Genomic DNA, 19,521 nt, shown 5'->3' with positions numbered 1-19,521 from the left:
TATTTTTTAATAACACTGCAGAACCACTGAAGGTGAACTTGCTGTTTCCAGGCAGCAATCAGCAAAAGCATAAAAGCATGATGGATTTTGTTTTCATTTTTTTACCATATTTTAAAAAATAATTTCAAATTTTATTTTAGATTCAGGGGATATGTGCGCAGGTTTGTTACATGGGTATATTGTGTGATGCTGAAGTTTGGGGTATGAATGATTCCCATCACCCAGATCATGAGCATAGTACCCAATAGGTAGTTTTTCAGTCCTTGCCCTTTATCTCACTCTACTGGTCCTCCATGTCTATTGTTCTCATCTTTATGTCCATGTGTACGTAATGCTTAGCCTCCACTTTTAAGTGAGAACATGTGGTCTTTGGTTTTCTGTTCATGTATTAATTCACTTAGGATAATGGCCTCCAGCTGCAGCCATGTTGCTGCAAAGGACATGCTTTTTTTTCTTTTTTATGGCTGCATAGTAGTCCATATTGTATATGTACTATGTTTTATTTATCCAGTTTACTGTTGATGGACATCTAGGTTGATTCCATGTCTTCTTCAATGTGAATACTGCTGCAATGAACATATAAGTACATGTGTCTTTTTGGTAGAACGATTTATTTTTCTTCAGGCGTATACTCAGAAATGGAATTGTTGGGTCGAATGATAATTCTGTTTTAAGTTGTTTGAGAAACCTTCAAACTGCATTTCACAGTTGCTGAACTAATTTATATTTCCCTCAAGCAATAAATGCTTATATTCCCCAATATAAGCATTCCATTTTCTCCACAGCCTCACCAGCATCTGTTATCCAGATGGTATTTCCTAAGTTTTCTTCTAGGATTCTTATGGTTTGAGGTCTTACATTCCAATCTTAAATCCATCTTGATTTAATTTTTGTAGATGGTGAAAGATAGGGGTCCAGTTCAACACTTCTGCATATGGCTAGCCAGCTGTCTTAGCACCATTTATTGAATAGGGAGTCCTTTATACATTGCTTATTTTCATCAACTTTGTTGAAGATCAGATGGCTGCAGGTGTGCACCTTGTTTTCTATTCCATTCTATTGGTTTATGTGTCTGTTTTTGTACCAGTACCATGCTCTTTTGGTTACTGTGGCCTTATAGTATAGTTTGAAGTCTGGTAATGTGATGCCTCCAGCTTTGTTCTTTTTGTTTAGGATTGCTTTGGCTATTCAGGCTCTGTTTCACTTTCTATAAATTTCATAATAGTTTTTTCTAATTCTGTGGAAAATGACATTGGTAGTTTGATAGGAATAGCATTGAATCTGTAAATTGCTTTGGGGAGTATGGCCATTTTAACAATATTGCCTCTTTCTATTCATGACCATGGAATATTTGTCCATTTGTTTGTGTCATCTATGATTTCTTTCAGCAGTGTTTTGTAGGTCTCCTTTTAGAGAGCTTTCACCTCCTTGGTTAGATATATTCCTTGCTATTTTATTTTTGACTATTGTAAATGGGATTGCATTCTTGATTTGGAACATTATTGGTTCATAGAAATGCTACTAGTTTTTGTACATTGATTCTGTATCTTGAAACTTTACTGAAGACATTTATCATTTCTAGTATCTTTTTGGTTGTTTATAGGAATGGAATAATATTATCAGCAAAGAGAGATAATTTGACTTCTTCTTTTCCTGTTTGGAGGCCTTTTATTTCTTTCTCTTGCCTGCTTGTTCTAGCTGGGACTTCCAGTGCTAAGTTGAATAGGAGTAGTGAGAGTGGGCATCCTTGTGTTGCTCCTGCTTAATGGGAATGCTTCCAGCTTTTTCCCATTCATGATATTGGCCGTGGGTTTGCAATAGATTGCTTTTATTATTTTGAAGTATGATCTTTCAATGCCTAGTTTGTTGAGGGTTTTTAATCAGGAAAATTTTGGATTTTAAGCATGGTTTATTTCTAAAGATTCAAAAAGAACATCATCCTTAGAATGTATAGAAAGTTGAAAATAGATCCTGAAAGTTGGTTTTTAAATGTCAACATGATAATAAAATGTGCTTAGATAAATCTCTATTAATGAAATTTAAATAAATTCACCAACTTTATTGTCTACTTTATATAAAATGTACTTTTCATATTTTTAGTGTTTTTATTTTAGTAGCATTTGTATAAGCAAATAACATTACATTTCAATAACTATTAAGACATTCTACAAATTCAGTCCAAGTCTAGGCTGCAAACACAGAAGTAACATTGTACCCAGAAAGAAATGGAAGTTGAATCTCCTAGAATAAAATAGAAATATGTATTCCAGAGAGACAGAACACAGAGCAAACACAGTTCCAACCATTTTGTGATTACAACTACTAGTAAACACTTTATAGGGGTCATCTGCTTTAGTGGCATAGGTATCAAACAAGGAAATAATTGATCTTAAACATGTATATAGCAGAAATATCTTTTTAAGAAAATAGAACCTGTATTTTGAAACTTAGAATTTTTAAGAAAGACTTTTTAAAATGCACTTAAGTTTAGCCAGTTCACCACTCAGTAATCCACACCACTTGTGAGGATTAAGTAAAATACGTAGTGCTATTTATCATGTGGATTTTTTAAAATTGAAGATAACTCAGTTCTTTACTTGCTCTACACCTAATCTCCATTCCCTCAATCAGGGAATTTTAGGCAATTTTCTTCTTTTGTCCTTCCTTCCTTCCTTTCTTCTTTCCTTCCTTATTTTCCTTTTTAATATAGCACTAGACTATTTCTATTAATTTATTAAGAATAATACATGTTTTCTGCAGATGAATTGTATCTTTCAAGAAAAAAGAAAACACTCTAATCAAATTGGTTACAGTAAGATACACCCACATTTTACATACCATCATTTATTTGAATATAAGACTTGGTTCTATACACCTTAATCCAAATGAGATTATGTAAAGCTTTATGTCACACAGGAAATACTTTATAGGTACTCCTGGAGACGTGCAGCATGACTTATTATGTCATAAATAAAGAAAAGAGTAAAATTAAGACTTGAAGTTTGGCAATAATAAGAATACTGAAATTTATGTGCCCATTTGATGTATATAGGTGTATATGCACATGATATTCCCAGTTAAATCTAACTGTATTCAAAAATGATATGGTTTTATCTATGCACATACTCTTCAGACCCATTAGTGGCCTTATTTTAGCCTGAAAAAAATAAAATAACAAAAAATGTGATAACAGATCATATATGTGCTAATTACAACTATTGTGGTTATCAGGTTGAACTTTCTCAGCATCCTGTGTTTAACTCTAATCTTTATTCTAAAAGAAAAATTTGAAGCCAAGTTGTAGAAAACAAGGCAATCAGCCTTCTATCTTATAGCAATATAATTTAAGGAAACTAAAAATAAAATATTAAATGCAAATAGTAAATATCTAATGCATATAGATTGTTATATGCATTTTTAAAAACTGCTATTTGCAAAGACAGTTTTTGTACTGCTGACTGTGTACAGAGTACAGTAACCAGATCATATATTTTAAAAGTGTGTATAATTCAAAATAAAAAAAGGAAGACTGTGAAGTCATTAAATAATTTTAAATATAAGTGATGCTCGTATATTTATACCTGTTTTCTAACATATAGCATAATTTTATATCTTAAATATTATAAATAACATGTATATATTTAATTTTTACAAACACGTAAACCAGAAAAATAAAGGCAAATGTATTCCATTTCTGACCTGCTTGACAAGCATCTTGATTGGGAGAATTTCTTATTTTTGTATCATGTAAAAAAAAAGTTACTGGAGTTCTGCTTCCAGTTATGATGGACTTACTAAAACCTTACTCTCTTTCTGTTAAAAACAAACAGAAAACTGAACAAAATATATGAGGCAATTGTTTTCAGGCACTGGAAAATTAATAGGGAAGTTTGATCTCTGAAAGAAGGAAAGCAAACAATATGGGCCACGTGTTATCTTGGCTTTTTGCCTGGAGGCACTTCCTGGACCACAGTGAACACAGAAGGGAGAAATAACCTAAGCAGACCCCAGCAGTCTTACAGAGTTAAGAAAACATGATCAGAGGTCATGGAGGCTAAGGTGCTGCAATTTGCAAGACAGACAACAGGAGATGTAGTTATAGAAAAGAAAAGCTCCAGAAACCTACATAGGTATCCTTTTGAATCTACTAATGAATACTAAGTCACAAATGCGTGGGGTAAAACTCCCCAAAACCCAGCAAAGAAATACCAGAAGTACTATAAGCTAAACAATTTCCAGAGCTCACATAGATGTGGGAGATTTTCAAATTTCAACCAGCAGAAAGGAAAATCCCTATTAACATCCAGAGTATTTGGTAGAAATCTCAGAAAAAAATAGTGCTGTAGTACTAGGGCTAATCTGTCCCCAAAAAAAGCTTAAACAGCAAGCTTCAAAAGGAACAAGCAGATCCTCAAGTGGTTTAACTCCTGCAAGAACATCTAACTTTTTTTAAGAAAAAAAAAAAAAGTTACAAGCATTGAAGAAGGTTAAATTTATAGTGCCCAATATCTATTTAAAATTTAAGAGCTATTATAAGAAACAGAAAAATGTGATTCTTAACAGGAAAAAAAATTAAGTAAAATGGAACCAGAATTTACAAAGATGATGAAAGCAAGCAAAAAAAATTCTGTTTTTTTAATAATAGAAATTTTTAACTTTAAAAATAATAGCAGAAATTTTTCCAAAATTAATGAAAACTATAAACCACATATCCAAGAAGTCCAGTGAATCCCAAACAAGTTAAGTATGAATAAAATACACTGGTGCACATCATAAGCAAATATTAAATGCTGCTAGAGAAAAAAAGACACATCATATACAAAGGAAAAAGATAATGTTGATAGATTTCTTATTAGAACAATGAAAGCCAAAAGACAATGGAACAAAATCCTTATATTGCTGAAAGAAAAACAAAATCTCTTAACATAGGCATCTGTGTTTGATTAAACTACTCTTCAAAAATGACAAAACCTGACATAATTCTTCATGAGCAGACTACAAGAAATGATAAAGTTCTTCAAGTGAAAGAAAATTATACCAGATGAAAATTTGGATCAACACAAAGGAATGAAAAACTAGAAGTGGTAAATGTGTGAGTAAAAAAAAAAAAAAAAGACTTTTTCCATATTTCTAAATGTCTTAAAAAATAATTGACTCCTTAAAGCAAAAAATAATGTCAATGAATGTGCAGGTTTTATAACGTATGTAGAAGGAGAAATTATGACAATGATAGTACCAAAAAGTGGGAAGAAGAAATAGAAGTATATATTGCTGTAAGATTCCTACATCATTCATGACGTGGTATTATGCTATTTAAAGTAGATGTTGACCAATTTAAAATGCATGTTATAAATCCTACAACTATAGCTAACAAGCCAACAGGAAAGACAAAATGGAATAATAACAAAATAACAAATGTGAAATATTGTAGGAAATAAGTAAAAAGGGTAATGCAGAAAACAAATAGCAAGATAGTATATTTAAACCCAAATATATCAATAATTGCATTAAATGTAAATGATCTAAATGCTTTCACTGAAATGGAGAAATTATCAGAAAGTATTTTAAAAAATAAGACTCAGCCACATGCTGTCTAAAGAAAACATACTTATAAAGAGTAAAGAAAATTAAAAAGAATGTTCATACAAATCCTAATCATAAGAAAATCTGAAGAACAGTATTAACTTCGGACAATGTAGTGATATTAACTTCAGGACAAGTACTATTACCAAAGATAAAATAGACAAATATAGCAATCCTAAATGTGTATGCACTCAATTACAGAACTTTAAATTACATGAAGGAAAAACTGATGTAACTGAAAGGAGAAATTGACAAATTCACAAGACAAATTCATAATTATAGTTTGCAATGTTAACACTCCTCTCTCAGCATTTTATAGAATAAATAGACCAAATGAATAAAAATATAGACAACTTAAATAATACTAACAGCTAAACTTGACATATTGACAATTATAAAATACCAGCAGAATACACGGTCTTTTCTAGCATGTATGGAACATTTACCAGTAGACAAGCCATATGCTGGGCTACAAAACAAATCTCAATAAATTTGAAAATGCTAAAATCATAGAAAGTATTTATCTGACCATAGAGAAACCAGAAATCAACAATAAAAGAAAGAAGAGGAGAAGGAGGAAGAGGACAAGGAGTAGGAGAAAAAACTGATAGATGTTTAGAAAGTCCCCGAATGTCTGGAAATAGGTTCCAAATAACTCACAGTTCAAAGAAGAAATCACATGGAAAATTACAAACTGTTTTTAACTTAATGAAAATGAAAATAAAATGTATCAAAATTTTTATAGGGCACCTAAGGCATTTTTTAGTGATAAATCTATATAGCTTTAAGTGTTTTTATGTAAAAAGGAGATCTAAAATCAAAAATCTAAGCTTGTATTTTAAGAAGCTAGTAAAAGTCAAGCAAATTAAAACCTAATACAACTGGAAGAAAAGAAATAATAGATATAAGAGCAGAAGTCAATAAAAATAGAAAACAAACAAGAGAGAAAGTTAGTGAAAGTAATTTTTAAAATCAGTCAAACTGATAAGCCTCCAACTAGACTAAAAGAGAGAACATAAGTTACTGTCCTGTATGAAAGAAAGATAATAACACAAGTCTTATGGACATTAAAAGAATAAGAAAAGAACATTATAAAGAACAATAAACTTGACAATTTAGATCAAATGAAAAAATTATTTGAATTATACACATTACCAAAAGTGAAACAAACAAAAATAACTCTGAATCATAAAATAAAAATTGATAAATTGGATTTCATCAAAATTAATAACTTCTGCTCTTCAAAAAACACCATTAAGAAAAGGAATGGACAAATGGTAGACTGGAAGAAAATATTTTCAATACTGAGATCATAAAAGGGCTTATATCCAGAATATATAAATAATTCTTACAAATCCATAATAAAAAGACAACAATTTAAAAATGGGTGAAGTATTTGAAAAGACAGTTCACAAAATATATATGAATGACTAATAAAGACATGAAAATATGTTATTAATCATCAGGAAAATGCACATTAAGACTCTAATGAGATATTACATGTACACAGTACAATGGTTAAAATTAAAGACTGATAAAACCAAGTGTTGGAGAGGACATGGAACAAATGGTATTTTCATACATTGCTGGTGAGAATGTAAAATGATACAACTTTGAAAAACAGTTTGGCAGTTTCTTATAAAGTTAAACGTACCACACAACTCAGCGATTCCACTCTTAGGTGTTTAAAAGGGAAATGAAAATATAAGCCCACACAAAGACTTGTATACAAGTGTTCATGGCAGTTTTATTTGTAATAGCCAAAAACTAGAAACAGCAAGGTTTCCATCAACAGGAGAAGAGATAAACAAACTATGGTATAGCCATATGATGCAAATCAATTCAGCGGTTAAAAAAAAAACAAATTACTGATACACACAACAGAATGATTCTCAAAAACATTATGTTGAGCAAAAGAAGTCAATCACAAATGTACATAATGAATATGTATATTATAATTGCACTTATGTAAAATCCTAGAAAATGCAAACTAATCTGTAATGACTTAAAGGAGCTCAGTGGTTGTCTAAGGTCTGAAGTGAGTGGTTGCAAGCAGCCAAAGAACACAAGGAGACTTTTAGAGTGAAGCAAATGTTCTATATCATGATTGTGTTTACAGGGGTGTATACATTTGTCAAAACTAATTGAACTATACACTTAAAATGAATGCATCTTACATATAAATTACACATCAATAAAATTTATTTTATTAAGTTATAGAGTTGTTTAAATTTATGTAGTAGAAATGCAGGTGTATTTGTTTGTCAACATGTTTCAGCTAATATCTTCTGACAAACCAAATATATTGGTATGGTCAGCATATCAGAATTAAGGCGTGGTGTGCTGAAGGAAATTTTAAGATACCCCTGTTTTATTTCTATAATACCTAAACTAAAGCAAACCATTTGGATGAAAAAAGAACTCCCTATTTTATAAAACTAAAAATATTGAGTTAAGGAGAGATGCCTAGATATCCATAGTCTGTCAACTTGCTTTTGATTGATATTTTTACCAGTTGGGCATCAACTAAATAATATGTACAGAACATAAGTATTTTATTCTTCTCTCTAGCTTACAACCTCTAGCTCCATTTCCTTCCTAAAAAATAGGAAAAAGATTAATGTCTTTATTATAATTTAAAAGTCATAATCACAGAATTTCCTAAAAATAAGTATTTCAGGTCACTTTTTTTTTTTTTTTTTTTTTTAAAGACAGGGTCTCAGTCTGTCACCCAGGCTGGAGTGCAGTGGCACGAACTTGGCTCACTGCAACCTGAGCCTCCCTGGATCAAGCAATTCTCGTGCCTCAGCTTCCAGAATAGCTGGTACTACAGGCGCACACCACCATACCTGGCTAATGTTTGTATTTGTTGTAGAGATGGGGTTTTGCCATGTTGCCCAGACTGGTCTCGAACCCCGGAGCTCAGGTGATCCACCTGCCTCGGCCTCCCAAAGTGCTGGGATTACAGGCATAAGCCACCTCTCCCGACCATAAATTAGTCTCTTATCTATTCAACTATGTACTTATAATCTAGATTTTGTTTCATCTTGACAGCTACTGGGAAATGCTTGTTTATGACCTAAACTAACATTTTGGTTAATTTTGATGGTAGAGATAAAACTCTACCATCCAAATAACATCTAATTTGCTAAAATCTATTTAATAAATAAGAATTTTTCGTGATCTTTCTTGATCATGTAATGGTTTAGGTAGCACATGTGTTTCCTGATCATGTGTGGTTTAGGTAAAACAAATAGCATTGATTTTGTGCCCTCTGATTGAATCTACTTCCTGAGCACATGATAGGTATTTTGGAAACATAGCATCACACGTAATTGTTTCCCCACTACATTTAGGATGAGTAAAACGTATTTTTCACATGAATCTCCTTGGATCACAGGAATCAATTTCTGGCCAATATTGTTTATTCTCTTTTTAAAGAACGATTCATTTACTCAAAAACAATTTAGGCTCACCTTTTCTTCATGTGGAAGATACAATCTAAACATCTGCTCTACCTTACAGAGAATTAATGTCTCTTATACATGCCAATTCAGCCTCACTAGAGATCTCCTGTATTAGTCTGAAGTCCAGAGAAGCAGAACCAAAAGATACATAGATATTAGATAGACATATATGTTTGAATATAGATAAAGATATAAAGAGATTTATTAGAAGAAATTGGCTCACACGGTTATAGAGGCTGAAAAGTCTCAAGATCTGTACTCAGTAACTGGGTCTAGACCACGGAGAGCCCATGATGTGTTTTCAGTCTGAGTCGGAGCGCAAGTCCAAAGGCTGGAGAAGACTGATATTCCTGCTCAGACAGTCAAGCACAGAGTTTATTCTCCTTTACTTCCCCTTTTTCTTCTATTCAGGACTTCAATGAGTTGGATGCAGCCCACCCACAGTGGGGTGGACAATCTGCTTTACTTGTTTACTGAATCAAATGCTAATCTCCTCTGCAAACCCCTTACAGATACACCCAGAATATTTGTGTAACCAAATATCCGGGCACACTGTGGCCCAGTCAAGTTGATATAAAATTAACCACCACATCTCCCCAGCTTTCATCCCCTTAAATAGATAAAAACAAGGGGTCACTGCTTTCCCTGGGACTTTCTCTTACTTGGGATATCTATGGTACATAAGCATCTTGATAACCAAGCATGATAAGATAAAGCAAACAAGGTAAGATGGAAAAGCAAGCAAGTGCCCAGGAAAACATATTAGTTTAAAACATGGCCAGAATCTGGCCAAAGCCTACTTTGAAAATGATTAAGTGGATTATAGAAGCAATTGTTTATAAAATTTGAGGAAAAAAATGTGTTGTTTGAATTTACTTTAATTAAACACTTCAAATTTTTGTTGCTGCTTTCCCCACCCTGGTATATAGCTATTCCAGTGATTTAAACATATGTTACCATATCTCTCAGTTTCTGATAGATGTCCAAAGATCAATATTCAGAATATATATTGTGATGTGACTTTCTGTACAGAGAATAGCATTTATTTTTAGAATTATTAGAAATGAATACAAATACAAAAAAGAGAGTGCTTAAAGAGCTTATTTTAAATCATGAAGATTTAGTGTAAGAAGCACCAATACAGATATTTTACCTAAATGCTGATTATGTAGCAAGGGATCTCATAGCGGTTTCTCCCCATAGATGAAAGAACAAAAATGTGTTCTATTTTTTCCCTACAAAAATAAAACTCTGTGAATTTTCTAAGCCGGAGATATGTTTCTTATGCAAAAATACTATGAAAATGAATTGGAATAGGATAAAAACTGTATCCAAATTAACACTCTAAGGAAACTGGTTTCTTAAAAGAATTTGTTATCCCTTAACAAACCTAATGTATTCAAAATAATCTCAAATTTAATAATAGATTTTTATTCTACAAGGTTAAATTTGAGGGTGAAAGGCAGAAATAAGTCACAATTTAAAACTAATATGTTAACTCCAATTCAAAAAGGGTTTTTAAATCCCTAAAAGATGCTTTTGCCTCATATTTTTTCAAGAAAATGTATTTATGGTGAGCCATGACATGCCTTCTTTTTCAAGTGAAAACGTTTATTTCAAATGCGTTTTCTCCCTAGTCAATGCTCCCAGCCACAAGCTGATATTATAAACAATCTGAGTTTTCACTTTCATTTAGAATCCATGATGAATTTGGATACTTTCCCTCTCCAGCTTTACCACTAAAATTATGAAATGTAAAGCAGTTTTAGTTTAATTTCTTTTTTTCCCCATAATCCAATAGTAAATCCTCACTAGATTGAGATAATCAAAATCCACATGCTTGATACTCTAACGATATATAACACACCTATGTGCAGTTTCCCCCATAACTTTGTTTTTTATCCAATCCAGCACTAATGTATGCAAGCATTTTTGGGAATGTATCTGCAATTATCCAAAGACTATACTCGGGAACTGCCAGGTACCACATGCAGATGCTGCGAGTAAAAGAGTTCATTCGCTTTCACCAAATCCCCAACCCTCTGAGGCAACGTCTTGAAGAATATTTCCAGCACGCATGGACTTACACCAATGGCATTGACATGAACATGGTATGTATGTCTGTTTTCCAAAATCAAAGTGCCGCAGGCATTGTAGTGATAGCCAAAATGGAATAAAAGCCAGAATCACCAGCTTTGAACCCCTTGCTTTTGTTTTCTTCTCTCGGATGTGTATTTTCTCCCCTGGAGATAGTCTCTCATTCTCAATTCATGGCATTGCATGGTGCTATATCTAGTTATACTGTGTGGCAAAGGCATTATAACATGATGCAAACTGATATAACTGTGTGTAGTAGAGTTCCCACTTCTGGTGAGAGAGAGCATTGCTTTAGCTGGGACTTGGGTTTTTACTGCATGGCCTCATTGCCAACACCCCCAAAAAATAGTTGGATCCGGTTGCAATAACATTTGGCAAGTAAACAGTAATAATTATGATGCCCCCAAACAGAGATCCCAGGTTAACACACTCTAAAAGACAGGAAATTGAAAACTTATAGGACAGGTCAGGGAGCTTAAGTATACATAAGCATTTTATGATAGGAAGTTTCACACTTTTAAGAATTTTTTTTCTATATTTTAAAGAATCTACGCTGTGCCCTTTTACTGTACCTAGTTTAATGCATCTTTCCTTTCAAGGGGAAATATGGATCCCTTCATATTTTTCCTTCACCTTTTAAGCAAATTCAACATCAATAATCACCTGTCATAACCTCCCTTCCTGTATCACTGCTCAAAAATCGACACTATTAATAATATTAATGTGGTCCAAAGACCTCTTTTTATTATTAGGAGAATTGCCCACATTCTTTTACCTTGCAATTTGGCTATAAAGGCTGACTGCTAAATAAATTATACAACAAATCCAAATTCTATGACGTATCATAGAGCACCAGAAGAAAAAGAATAAAAATATGGTGGCTTCCCATATGGCTACTCCTCCACTGGGCAAGGACCCTGTTTCTAAGAATTTCTCAGAAAATAAAAGCACTCACATTTAATTATGTCAATTGCATGAAACAATTTTTGTGTAAGTGAGCCTGTACAATTTAAATTGTTACCTTCTGCTTGACCAGTAATATTCTAATGGAGAAAGAAGGGTTCAAAACTAGCAGGAATGGGGCAGAAAGCACTGCAAATATTGCCCAATTTGAAAGTAATATTTATATATGGATAAGTTTATCATAGCTGTGTGTGATGTATTTGATTGAGAAGGACATGCCATGACAAAAATGTTAATTTGAAGAGCTAATCAAATGAGCACTTTTCACACAAAATTCCATGAGTCATTTCTAATCTTTCCAAAGTTCCTTGTGAAAAATTCATTTGTAAATTGATCCCCCAAAGGAACACTTTAATCTCACAAGAAAGAGATCACTTTTCTATATTTCCATCACTGTTATTGTTTAACAAAGGTATCAGCATTCAAAATCTTTTGGGGACTCTCTGCTGCTGGGTTGGCTGAAGCAGTGTCAAGAATTTTTAATCAAAACATGTCACTCATTTTTTGTTGTTCCATACTGCCAGATTATTTCAAAAACAGTAGCAAAACAATTATTTTACCCCCCTCCATGTAACTCTAGTTTTGTGACCATTTTTTGTGATAAAGTCTATTTTGTGACAACTATTTACCTTTCATTGTTTGACTCTATTACCTATGAATATGGTTTATATACCACTTGCCTATTTACAATGTACTTATGAAAGATTTATCTCTTTCCTGTCTGCTTCACACCTTAATAAATGGAATCACAACACCCACCGGTAAGAACAGGAGGTATTTATATCCAATTTAATTCTCGTGTAAATTGTGGAGAACACCCTTGTTATCTGTCAGGTTTAGAGCTTGTTAAATGATTTCCAATGTTAGTTCTGATCTTTTTTGCATGACGTAGCTGAGGAAATACAAAGCAAGAAACTGGGGAAGACAACCTGGAAGAGGCCAAGTACAGAATAGAAATCCTTAACTTTAACAACGACTTGACCTCTAACAATATTTATATACAATTTCCCAGTCCCCATAAAAATTCACTTCTCTGCCCCTATCCCAACTCTGGTAAAGGCTATGGGTATACGGTTTGCATTAGATAATTGTCGTAAATAAAATGTCATTCTCTTTCATTATCTTCTATTTTCATGATGTAGGTGCTTTTCTTTCCTCTCATCTGCATGCCTGTATTACATCATCCTGGAGTGTGTGAGCTCTAAACCATGTGCCGCTGAGTCTTGCTTGTGGTTTTGAGAGCTTGACTTTGCACGGACTTCTTGTTTGTGTACAGTGTCTACATTTCTCATTTTGTGACTGCAAAGTGAGTAAGCAAACTGCAAGATAACTCTGAACACTCAGCAAATGGAAGATGCTTACTTCTTAAGCACTACTTATGAAACAAAGTTGATTAGAGAAAAAGCAACTGTAGCCTTAGACTATTGAGAGTTTAAAAAAAAATCAAAATGGATTTTTTTTTACCTCCAAAACCACACTTAAAATCCCTGTGTATTGTCAACTAAATTATAATTTAATCGCAGTTTAAAATCATTCAGATTTATGTATTGTCACACATAAAAGCACGTTAAACTTGTATTTTGCATCAGCATTCCATGATATTTTACATATAACCTTAAATATAATTTCTCACGAAACATTTCAGGTCATTTTCACTGTTCAACCATGTCCATATGAAGTATGAGATATTCAACCACACTGTATTAATTGACCTAAAATTATTTTTATGAACAAAACCATTTGATTGTTTGATAGACCACAAAAAATAAGAAATAATTGACCTAAAAAGTGTGGCCATATCCTTTAATCCCTGCATCTTCTGCTGTTTGTGTAAAAGCTATTGCCAGAATGTTTCAAAACTTAAAGCACTGTGGGAGAGTACAAAAGGAAATGGGCCAGAATAATGAAGCCAGTGAAAGAATCATGGTGTTTTGTTTTGTTTTGTATTGTTTTTGTTTTTGAGACGGAGTCTTGCTCTATTTCCCAGACTAGAGTGCAGCAGTGCCATCTAGGCTCACTGCAACCTCCACCTCCTGGGTTCAAGCAATTCTCTTGCCTCAGCCTCCTGAGTACCTGGGATTACAGGCACATGCCACCATGCCTGGCTAATTTTTGTATTTTTAGTAGAGATAGGCTTTCACCATGTTGGCCAGGATGGTCTCGACCTCCTGATCTCAAGTGATCTGCTGCCTTGGCCTCCCAAAGTGCTGGGATTACAGGCGAGAGCCACCATGCCTGGCCTAGATCATGTTCTTTGAGTATGATCTCATATTAGGAATAGTAAAAAGTATTTGAAAGATGTGCAGAAGTTAATTCTGGAAAACTCTCTTCCCTCTACCTCCAACATTTTTAGTTAGGAGTGAAGAGATATTTTTTTTCAGAGTAGGACTGAGAGCATCTCAATGAATTTCTCCAAATCAAAGCTGTCTTCTGATCTACTCTGAAACTTTCTGAGATTACCTAACACTGTTTTAGTTACAACACTACCACAGTAATGAAAATCATCTTTCATGTCAGTGTACAATCAAGTGGCCTCACATCACACACAGGAGCCTGGCTTGAATGAAGAAGGACTCCAATGACCACGGTCTATATATCTTTCTGGATGAAGAGAAATAAACTATTTAGGGCAGAGGCTACTCCTAAATTTCATATTATAATTGCATGGAAAAAATGCCTGTATGAGCATTTAATGGAGAATTTACTCCTTACCTGAAAATAGCACCTCCTCCCCCACCAAATAATGCCCAAATAATATAAAAAAATGCAGAATAGGGATTCAGAAGACCTAAAAACTAACTCTCAGTCTGCCATTACTCTTGGACAAGTCACTTAACCTCTCTGCAATTTCATTAAACTTGTTGTTTTCCAATATTTTTAAAGCACTAGAACTCAAATACGCTTAATGTGCAAAACGTTATTATGGGAGCTTTTCTGCTTGAGGATGGCAATTCTAACCTATTTGCTGCCCATCCCCCAACTCAGGTAATCCAGAAACGGTTTTTATATATTTCAGTAAGAAAAGGGAATAGTTGCTTTTTTTTTTTTTTAGCCTGGGACATTAATGGAGGAAATTTTGAGAGACAGACATAGAAAGTAGTTGGAATAAGAGCCTAGGAAGAGGTATAAACTCTCAGCTGGGTGGATAGGGGATAGGTAAGTTTTTCTTAAAGACAGGCAGGAAAGAAAAGAGAAAGGGTCAAGGTATTAGCTTGCAGGTTTAGAAGGGAACTTGATAGCACTTCCATTGCATCGTTCAGTTTCCTAGGTCAAGCAGAGACTAGATGAATCCTGAGAAAGGAGGAAGTGCAAGATAGAAGTGTAGCTCAAGACAGGGAGAGCTTTTGGAGCTTTTAATCGAGTTAGCTTAATAGGCTAAAAAAATCTTAGGATCATAGTGAGATGCTGAGTGACACAGCATAGACCTGTAATGGACCCTATGAACAAAGCCAGTTAAAAGTGGAACAGAGAATAATAAAGAATGATATGCTGTTTAATATAAATGTATATTGCTTGGGGCTGATGTGATTTCCAAGGAATATTTTAATGAAAACTTGACTTTCTTTACCTTCAGAACTCTTTTAGTTTCTCTATGATCTGTCAGAGTAGCCTCCGCTATTAACACAGAGCTTATCTCTGCATCTACAGTCTAATCCTACTCGATCAAAAACTTTGTTACACTCATTCTCTAAACTTATTTAAAAGACTTCATCTGGGCCAGACCTTTATATTTAGATTGTGGAGTGTTTTGATACACCATAGCGAAGTATAGTGGCGAACTTTCAGTTATGTTCAATTCAGCAACTCGGATGAAAACAATTCTTGTGACAATATACCCCATCAGAAATGTAAAAGCAAAATTCGCAAAGTAGCATGGCTTGCCTTCACTGTATTGCTTTCATCTCCCTTACTTTTTTCTAATGATTTTTTATCTACTGAAGTTGACAAATACAGTCCATGACCTAGACTGATATGTGTATCATACAGCTATAATAAAATTTCAGAAATATGATGCCGTCATATCCAGATAATCCTCCATGCATTTAAAAGGGGGTATAAAGATTGGCCAAAACCTACATTTAAATGATAATGACCCACAGGACTGGCAACACCTTTTGGTTTTCTATAAATACCTAGTTACCATTTAGGAATTGAATTAAAATAATAGTTTTGCACAATGCACTTGAAAAGATGTTGTCATCCGCATGTACATTAGTTGACAGGAATTGCCTGGCCCTGCAGAAACTAGGAATGTACTAAAATTTCACACTGGCAAGAAGTCTACTACTATGAACACACAAATTTATCACTCATGATCACCTACTGTAGCCAGCCCCTGAAAAGCAGGTGCTTTTAAAAGGCAAAGTTCACTTGCCTTTCCTATTTTACACCAAGGCTACTTACCCTACAGTTCTTCAAAATATCACAAAGAACAAGAAAACACCATCTGGAGCCCGCTGACATGAACAATGTCAAGCTTAAGACAGGCATCTAATGTTTTCAGGTCACAAATGGTACATGTTCATCTTGCACAAGTGATGATGGTCACTTCATCCTGGTCTCCAACCATCATCAAGGAGGACTTATTTACAGTTGGAATGATGCTGCTTCTATGCAAAGTGAGTTCTTCAGTGGTAGGATCTGACCTTTAGCCCATCTTAAGTCAAGAAAAATAATGACAGTATGCCCTAGAGCTTTCCATGTTATAAAAAGTCTACAGAAACATTATGGTGAACCTACTTTGATGCTTCAGTTTCTCCATTTATTAATAATGTTGCTCTTACAGTAGTTAGAAAGTGGAAATGATGTCTCAAATTGTTTTTTGAAATTCTTAAAATAATATTCCTATTTGAACAGAACTGTAGAGTGGAATTTCTTATGCTGAAGGGTATGATGTGTTTCAAAAAACTTTGGACTGGTAGGAGCATACGAATAATTCAACTCAATTCAGTTTCAGATCACTTGATAATCAACACAGGTGAAGCCATTAATAAAAAATAGAGATAATCAAAGTTCAGTTATAACAGATTCTTTGGAAATATGATTTTAAGTCTCTTTTCATTCAAATACTAGAATAACTCAGCATTTCTTAAACCTAATGGAATCAAAGCATCCACAATTTTTTTCCCAAAATAAAAGTCCTATATTTTCTTTAGTAGAAGACATATCCAGTGGACTGGGATTGATGTTATAAATGGATATGAAAATGGTCCACCCAATATGTCACATTTCATAATCATTGTTTTTTTAAAAGTGAAAACATTCAGATGTAGTTCATCTTAGCCCAAATTATCATATAGCCTTAAAGCAGCAATAGCTCAAGAAATTTAGATATATTTTAATTGTTTTTCTCAGTTTAGACATATTGCAATCCATGTGGATGAGTGCGGATGGAAAAAATACATAATCATTACATGTTTCATGCCAGATATACCTAAAAAGAAATCTCCTTTACTTTGCATCTGGGGCTCCTGTTATCCAGGTGAGCCACCCCCAGAAGAACTCTACGTTCACCTTAGGGACCATCTCATAAGAGCTTTCTTTATTGGGTTGAATAGGGGGCATCACCTCTGATGATGCATTTTTAACACTCCAGAGCTATGCTGAATCATTTCCATATATGCTGTCATTCATTCTGCCCTTTCTTCTGTTAATCTTCTTAGATCAGTATGCTGTGCAACCCACACAAAGCTAAAACATGTCTGTGGTTAGGAAAACCTACCATAGTGGGAAAATAAGCTAAAGACTCACTCTCCACAAAGGCGAAATTATTTTATTTGGATCATAGAGGTGAATCTCAAGCTATCATCTGATTCTGTGTGGTGAATTGCAAGGTGTGAGTGCTAGGAAAATGTGTTTTCCAAGATAGGGATTTAGCCCAGAGCCTAACTATGATTTTATCTGTTTTGTCTATGAGCTATTTTTTTTTTTTTTTTCTAGAGACGGAGTCTCACACTGTTGCTCAGGCTGGAGTGCAGTGGCAAGATCTCAGCTCACTGCAACTTCCACCTCCTGGGTTCAAGCGATTCTCCTGTCTCAGCCTCCCCAGTAGCTGGTACTACAGGCGCCCACCACCATGCCCGGCTAATTTTTGTATTTTTAGTAGGACGGGGTTTCACCATACGAACTCCTGACCTTGTGATCCGCCCTCCTTGGACTCCCAAAGTGGTGGGATTACAGGCGTGAGCCACTGCACCCAGCCTATGAGCTATTCTTAATATTTAATAGCAGGCAACACCACACTGAGGTCAGAGTATTATAATAAAGCAATTCCCTTTGACTAGATATCTAAAGAACAAAGGAGAGTATAATGCCAGAAAAACAGCTACATGGTGCAAAATTTTACAAGCCAGACTTCTAAAAGACAAACAAAAATATATAGGCTGGCCTAGAGAAATCATAGGTGGAGACATTCTTGGAGTAAAAGCAGAGTGGAAGCATGTAGACAGTGGTCAGAATGAAGAAAAGGACTAGGTTACATAACATTTATATCCCATGCCTTCTAAATATGAGAATAACATTAAATGGAAGTTTAAATCTGCACCTTGCTTTATTACCTTTCCTCTCATTCTCACCCATCTTAGCATACAGAATTGAGATTTATTAATTTTTTTAAAAAATTGTTATTAAACATTAATGATTGGTTCTCATAAGTTTATGGCGTTTATACTGGCAATTCTTAAAGAGAAAAAATAACTTAACCAATCACTGAAGCAAAGTTAAAGGAAACATTAGGAAGACCTAACTTTTTTCAAATTAAAATACAGAATCATTGTAAATTATCAAACAGTAAAATAATTTGTTTTACAGTTAATGAAAAGTACTTTATATCTTTTCACTTAGAGACAACAACCCAATATAATATCACCTTGCAACCATACTTGTGGCATATCATATACATACATTTGTTTTCTCTTGCAGACTTATCATAGCCTGATAAGAATTTGTTTTTAAATTGGGAAGCATCTTCTGTGATGGTGCATTTCATAGATATGTCAATCTAAAGAAAGAAACTGAAGCAAAATTTGTAGAGAGAGTTTATTTAGACCAAGGTTGAGGACTTGCAGCTGGGAAACACTGGGAAATGTTCCAGAGAACAAAGGAGAGGCTCAAAGGTTTTTTGGTTTTGTTTTGCTGTTTTTTTGTTGTTTTTTTTTTTTTTAAAAAAAGGACAAATCAGGAGAGTGGGCAATTAGAAAAGTTGTTTGTCAGGAACTCTCATTGGTTTACAGAAATAACATTGGTTAGTGATTAGCTATACATTGTTAAATATAGGGCATGATTTATGGTATCCAGCAAATAGCGTTGTTAGGTCAATTTCTGTCAATTGGTGGGACTCTCAGTCTAGAGTCCGGATAGCAGGTGCATTACTTAGCTTAAGGTGGGGAGCAAGACGTGACTGCTCTCACAT

General features: G+C 34.0%; 1 protein-coding gene across 7 annotated transcripts in view; it reads left to right on the top strand.

Moving 5' to 3' along the window:
* The window catches only part of KCNH7 (potassium voltage-gated channel subfamily H member 7), a 482,617-nt gene that overhangs the window by 413,945 nt on the left and 49,151 nt on the right, over positions 1 to 19,521 (top strand). For 6 of the 7 annotated variants that reach the window (XM_054549400.2, XM_063712835.1, XM_002812526.5 and 3 more), the window contains one exon: positions 10,962 to 11,161. In XM_054549400.2, the coding sequence (XP_054405375.2) occupies positions 10,962 to 11,161 (200 nt within the window). Of the gene's footprint in view, positions 1 to 10,961; positions 18,877 to 19,521 lie in introns of those variants that run through there. The other variant, XM_009237780.3, reaches the window with a different exon arrangement.

This window comes from Pongo abelii, chromosome 11, assembly GCF_028885655.2.
Source record: "Pongo abelii isolate AG06213 chromosome 11, NHGRI_mPonAbe1-v2.0_pri, whole genome shotgun sequence".
NCBI lineage: Eukaryota > Metazoa > Chordata > Mammalia > Primates > Hominidae > Pongo > Pongo abelii.
Note: the sequence above shows the minus strand (reverse complement) of the source record. Positions and strands in the feature narration are given on the sequence as shown.